The sequence below is a fragment of the Octopus bimaculoides genome, chromosome 11 (genome assembly GCF_001194135.2).
Source record: "Octopus bimaculoides isolate UCB-OBI-ISO-001 chromosome 11, ASM119413v2, whole genome shotgun sequence".
NCBI lineage: Eukaryota > Metazoa > Mollusca > Cephalopoda > Octopoda > Octopodidae > Octopus > Octopus bimaculoides.
In genome coordinates, this window is record NC_068991.1 from 65106198 (window position 1) to 65112104 (window position 5907).

A 5907-nucleotide genomic window follows, 5' to 3' on the forward strand; every position below is an offset into this window, starting at 1 on the left:
TATGAATAGTCAGAACATATTTATTTTAAAGCTGAATAAGTCTACTTCTGACAACCATTCAACTGTGAAATGGGTGTGGTATCAGCTCATTTCAGCTAGGTACACTGAGCCATATTGATTATACAATGAATAGGAAGAGTGTCCATTGATGACAATTCTCTCACTAGTTCAAAATTTTAACCAATCAAAACAGTTCACCACATTTTAGCTGTGATACCCTTGAAAATAAGATAGCCAGAAAGAGCCACAACTTTACCCAGAATACCAAAAGTCGAAAGAACAAATACACCTACAGGTTGAACTTACCACCAAATTCAACATGGAGGCTTGAATAGTTGATATTCTATGTTCTTTCTGAGAATTTTTAATATAAATGAAAAACATTGTAACAAAAGATTAAGAAAATTATTAAAATATAGCTTCTGCAATATACACAACAATTTCCTAATAATATTTATTCAATTCAACTGAGTTAAACTTTTCAAAAGCTAAATACAAAAGACCCTCAATTAATCAAGGGACAAAAGCAAGCAACTACAGTCTTTTATTTTTCAGAGTCTCTGAGGTTGGTGAATTAAAGGGAGGAAGAAAGATATCCCCAAACTGTAAACTTCTTCTGAAAGCTCACAACAGAATGAATTCTGCTAAAGGCATCCAGAGACCATGTGGTGGTGTCAAACCAAACGATGGTTTGACTAGGTAATGGTGGTGGTACATCTGGTGATAGACTGAGTCTACAACCCAATAACTACAACAAATACCACAAGGCATCTCCAACAATTCTGACAATCTACCACCTTGGATTGGTGCTTTCATCTTTCCAGGAGGAAAGAAAATATCACCACCATCTGCCAAAAAAGTCAAGTACTGGACTCAATTTATGAGCTAGTGTTGTAGTATTTGGCCAATTGAGAATGTGAACCATTACCAGTCAGATGAATTGCTTTTGCTTGGATGTGGTGTGTGTGTTTCTGAATGTGCACATAAACATGCATAGCAGCTACACAGCCCTTTATATGTGTTGAGCAAGACTCCAGTGTAAGATTTAGATGGCCTTTTGTAGAAAGTCAGGAATTGTTCGAAGTTGAAGTATTTCTCCTAAAGAGAATCCCTAGTCTATGTGATTTGTTCATCATCATCATCACCATCATCAGCGTTTAACGTCCGCTTTCCATGCTAGCATAGGTTGGACGATTTGACTGAGGACTGGTGAACCAGATGGCTACATCAGGCTCCAATCTGATTTGGCAGAGTTTCTACAGCTGGATGCCCTTCCTAATGCCAACCATTCCGAGAGTGTAGTGGGTGCTTTTACGTGCCACCGGCACGAAGGCCAGTCAGGCGGTACTGGCAACAGCCATGCTCGAAATGGTGTATTTTACGTGCCACCTGCACAGGAGCCAGTTCGGCGGCACTGGCAACAATCTCGCTCGAATGTCTTTTCACGTGCCACCGGCACAAGTGCCAGGAAGGCGACTTCTAAAAATGCTGTATGTGTGAAGTCACTATGAGAGATAATCAAAGATTGTGAGGTCTGGTATTTTAGAGACATCGAAAACATATAATTTGTTTAAAACTAGAAAAGGTGAAATAGAAAACTGTTTCCTTAACATATGTGTTCTGATTGGGTCTGTAGGCTGTTGAAAGATGGATAGGTTAACATCATACACAAGGACGAGCTGAAAGTCTCTTTATCTTTTAGCTTTTACTTGTTTCAGTATTTGCACTGTGGCCATACTGGGGCACCACCTTGAAGAGATTTCAGTCAAATGAACCAATCCCAGTACTTTAAAAAAAAAAAAAAACCTGTTATTTACTCTCTTGGTCTCTTTTTGTCAAACCACTAAGTTATGGGGGCGTAAACACAGACATTGGTTGTCAAGCAGTACTGGAGGACAAATACAAATATAAACACACACACACATCTGAGCCTACAACCCAAGAATTCAGAACTGGAACAAATACCACAAGGCATCCAACAGGCTTCTTTCAGTTTCCATCTACCAATTCGCTCACAGGGCTTTGGTCAGCCTGAGGCTATAATAGAAGACACCACCCCAAGGTACCAAGCAGGAAGACTGAACCCAGAACCAAGTGGTTGGAAAGTAAACTTCTTACCATAGAGCTACACCAACACCACTATTTATAAAAGCAATACAAGTCTGGTGTAAAGCAACTAATTTGTGTATGGGTGTCGCTTATATGCTAGACTAAGGAGAAGTGATGGGTAATATCATTTACATAGGGGTATAGTAGTTTGTTTATGTAGAGAAGGAAGAATGTCAGAGACATAACTGAATTTTGGCTACACTGGTGTTGATAAAGAACCATGCCAGCTTTTGGCAAACTGGTAAAGTCTGACAAAAACTTCCAACCATTTTATTTTTTTCTAACGTATCTAGATGATACATTTTTCTTGTTAGCAGCAGCAGCTGACACCATCACCATCATCAACATTGTTTTAATGTTCACTTTTCCATGCAGATTTTCTACAGCTTGATGCTCTCCCTGTTGCGAATTCACACCTGTTTCCATATAAGGTAATATTTTGCTTAGTCCTTCAAACAATGAACAGTTCAATGGCCAGATATAATACCAAATAATGACTTGGTCTTTATTCAGCACACAAACATCAAGATAAGGACAGAACACATACACACACAATGGAAACTTCTTACAGTCTCCATCTATTAATTCCCTTAAAAGGCATTCATAGGTGAGCCTGTGACCATAGAAAACATTAGCGAACAATGACATGCAGTGGGAATGAACTGTAAACCACATTGTTCTAAAGCAAATTTCTTAACCACATAGCCATGCTTGCACCCAAATTAAATTTCACGCCTCACAACTGAAGCCTGCTTTTCTAACTTTTGAACATTTGTAGTTTAACGATAGTTTCTGCAATGATTTTTAAGACTATCAACATAGAAAATTTCCTACATACATTCAGTCCTCGACTTCTCTCTTATGGCCTCAACTCCTAGAATGAACAGAATATGTTTGAGAACAGAAGCTTGATAAATGCTCCTTATGTCCACTGTTAATCTCAACCCTATTTGATCTGGGCTGCTCTCACAAATCATTCCTCTACCCTAGAATATCCAGAAACTCACATAAATTAGAGTGAAGAGAGATGATAAAGAATTTCATCTAAAGAAGGCATACCTTTTCTGGCGTCTTCCACATTATTTCTCTTTCAACGTCTGTTGGTGTGTTGGCATTGGACAAGGAAGAGCCACCTTCATCAACCAGGTCTTCATCATCATCACCACCATCATCATCATTACCTTGAGACTCACCTAAGAGCAATATTATTAATACATACAAATTTTAGCAATATTTGATAGGTGGGGGGGGGGGGAGAATTAGTATACAAACTTAATTTATTAGATATGAATATAATGTGTGCATTTAAAAAAGACAGGGAAAAGAGACAGCTAGCCAGAAATAGATATAGACACAGTCAAAGGTAGACACATAAGACAGACAGATAGACAAAAAGTTGGAAAGAAAGATGAATCAGACAAATATATAAATAAAAATGAAGGATTCCTAGTATACAAAACATTTGTGTTTTGTTTAAATAAATGAAGTAGAAGAAATAATTTGGATCTAAATCACTTGACAGAAAGTGAAAGATGGTGGAGTAGATAGGGTAGCAAATGGCCAGCTAACAGAATACATATTGCTAGTTGAATTGTCTTCTCGGCACCATGCTAAGTCCATGCAAAACCCTTATCCATAAAAAGGCAGAGTTCATTCAAGTGAAAATAGTTACCACAGAGCAAAAAGAACAACAGTAGAATAATTTGTTAGTTTAGTGTCAAGTTCAATTTTTTTCTGTGAAATAAATCAACAGAGATAGTCCAGTGTCCTATCCAGAGATGTCAAATTTATGCCTCTTGACCTCTTATCCACTTAACATTAGAAAAAAAAACTGGAGAAAAACACAAGACATATGGATCATTGTGATGTGGAAAAGAGTTTGAAAATCAATTTGCCCTTATTGGGATTCAGAATCTGGACCTAACATTGATTCTTGCAATCACTAACAGACTTCTCATTGAACTCTCTGTTCAACTATTGACTTATGACCGAAATAAATTGACCATGATAGAGAGAAATATCTAAGAAGTAATACAGTAGGTTCTGAAAAACCAACAGTAATGGAATTCTCTTCATTGATTAACAGAGGTGTTATGATCGCGTTGTCTAGTGCTATGGTGAAGTAGAAGTTATATGTGGACGAATAGGCCATGAGAGTCAAGATGGAAAAACCATTTGTGAATGTATGACAAAAATAAATGAAATAAATGGATAAGTCAGAGCAAATTTGTTAAATATGTGATACCTGGAAAACATGATGCAATTTACTCACCTGTTGCGCTGTTTGACAAACTGGTTCTATTGGTATTTGGTATGAATATAGACCTACTAGATGGTGCAAACACTTGGAAGTTACTACATAGAATAGTGGAAAAAATAAAGTAAACAATCACATCAATAAAACAATATTTCATAAATGCATGTATTAAAAAACTGGTATTTGATATAAAGACTTTAGGCAAAGCACAGTTTACCATTTGTATGGTAACTTACATAAATGTTATCAATAATAAAAATTTAAAAAATCAGGTTAATAAAATGTATTGTAATCCATAAACCCACCATTCCAACCCTACACATCATTAAATATTAACACTCTTTGCTCTTTCTTTGGCTTTTGTCCAACCTTAAGCTGCAATGCTACATTATACTTACACAGAGTACTGACCAACCCACCTACCAACCTACCATCCTTACTACCCACCATAACAAACAAGTTCAATTGTTCTTCAGAAAAACACATTCAGTGTGCTAATTTCATCTAGTAGTAGTAGTAGTAGTAGTAGTAGTAGTAGTAGTAGTAGTAGCAGCAGCAGGAGCAGTTGTAGCAGTTGTAGCAGCAACTTCAAAATATATAGATTTGAGCACTCTGTACCCCATTACTCTAAAAAATTGTATTCACTGCTTATACAATTAATCTTATCTTTTGTATTTTACATGTTTCAGTCACTGGACTGTGGCCATGCTGGGATACTATTTTGAAGGCTTTAAATCAAACAAACTGCTATGCTACGGGGACGTAAACAAACCAACGCTAGTTGTCAAGCAGTTGAGAAACACAAACACAGATGCATCCCAGGGTTATAACAGAAGACACTTGCCTAAGGTGCCATGCATTGGGACTGAACCTAAAACCACATGGTCACAAAGGAAGCTTCTTAACCATACAGCCATGCCTGCCTATGCAGACATTTTTAATTTGACAACTTCAAAGTTGTTAGAGAACAATGTAAAATAATGCTGATAGCAAAAAGGAAAAAGAAATGAGTAGTTATGGTTTTGGTGAAAATGTAATTCAAGTTACCAACGAAAATAAATAGCATAACAGATTTTGCTTATACTTTGACTGAGGAATAGAATACAATGAAAAGAGGAAAGCATGACTCAATGTGTGTATGTGAGAGTGAGAGAGAGATTACAGTTCAACGCCCACTCACTGATGATCAGCTCAGCAGACGTTTCTTATGCATGCTTATCAAAGGGAAATAATTCGCAATGTTCCAAAGTTCCAGTTATACATTTAGAAAAATCTTTTATCTCATACTTGTTTGTCATTGGACTGTGGCCGTGCTAAAAGAGTTTTAGTTGATGTACTTATTTTTAAAGTCTGGTACTTATTCTGTCAGATCTATTTCACTGAACTGCTAAGTTACAAGAACGTAAACAAATCAACACCAGTTGTCAATGGTTGTGGGGGACAAGTACAAACACACAAATATATATGTGTGTGTATACACATATATATATATATATATATATATATATATATATATATATATATATATATATATATATATA

At 36.4% G+C, this 5907-nt stretch overlaps 1 protein-coding gene across 1 annotated transcript in view; it reads right to left on the reverse strand.

Annotated features, from left to right (window-relative positions):
* The window catches only part of LOC106882850 (uncharacterized), a 191012-nt gene that overhangs the window by 34419 nt on the left and 150686 nt on the right, over positions 1–5907 (reverse strand). Inside the window, exons 24-26 of the mRNA XM_052971999.1 lie at positions 4382–4464; positions 3169–3302; positions 307–354 (exon numbers count right to left, since the gene is read on the reverse strand). Coding sequence (XP_052827959.1) covers positions 307–354; positions 3169–3302; positions 4382–4464 — 265 coding nt within the window. The remainder of the gene's footprint in view (positions 1–306; positions 355–3168; positions 3303–4381; positions 4465–5907) is intronic.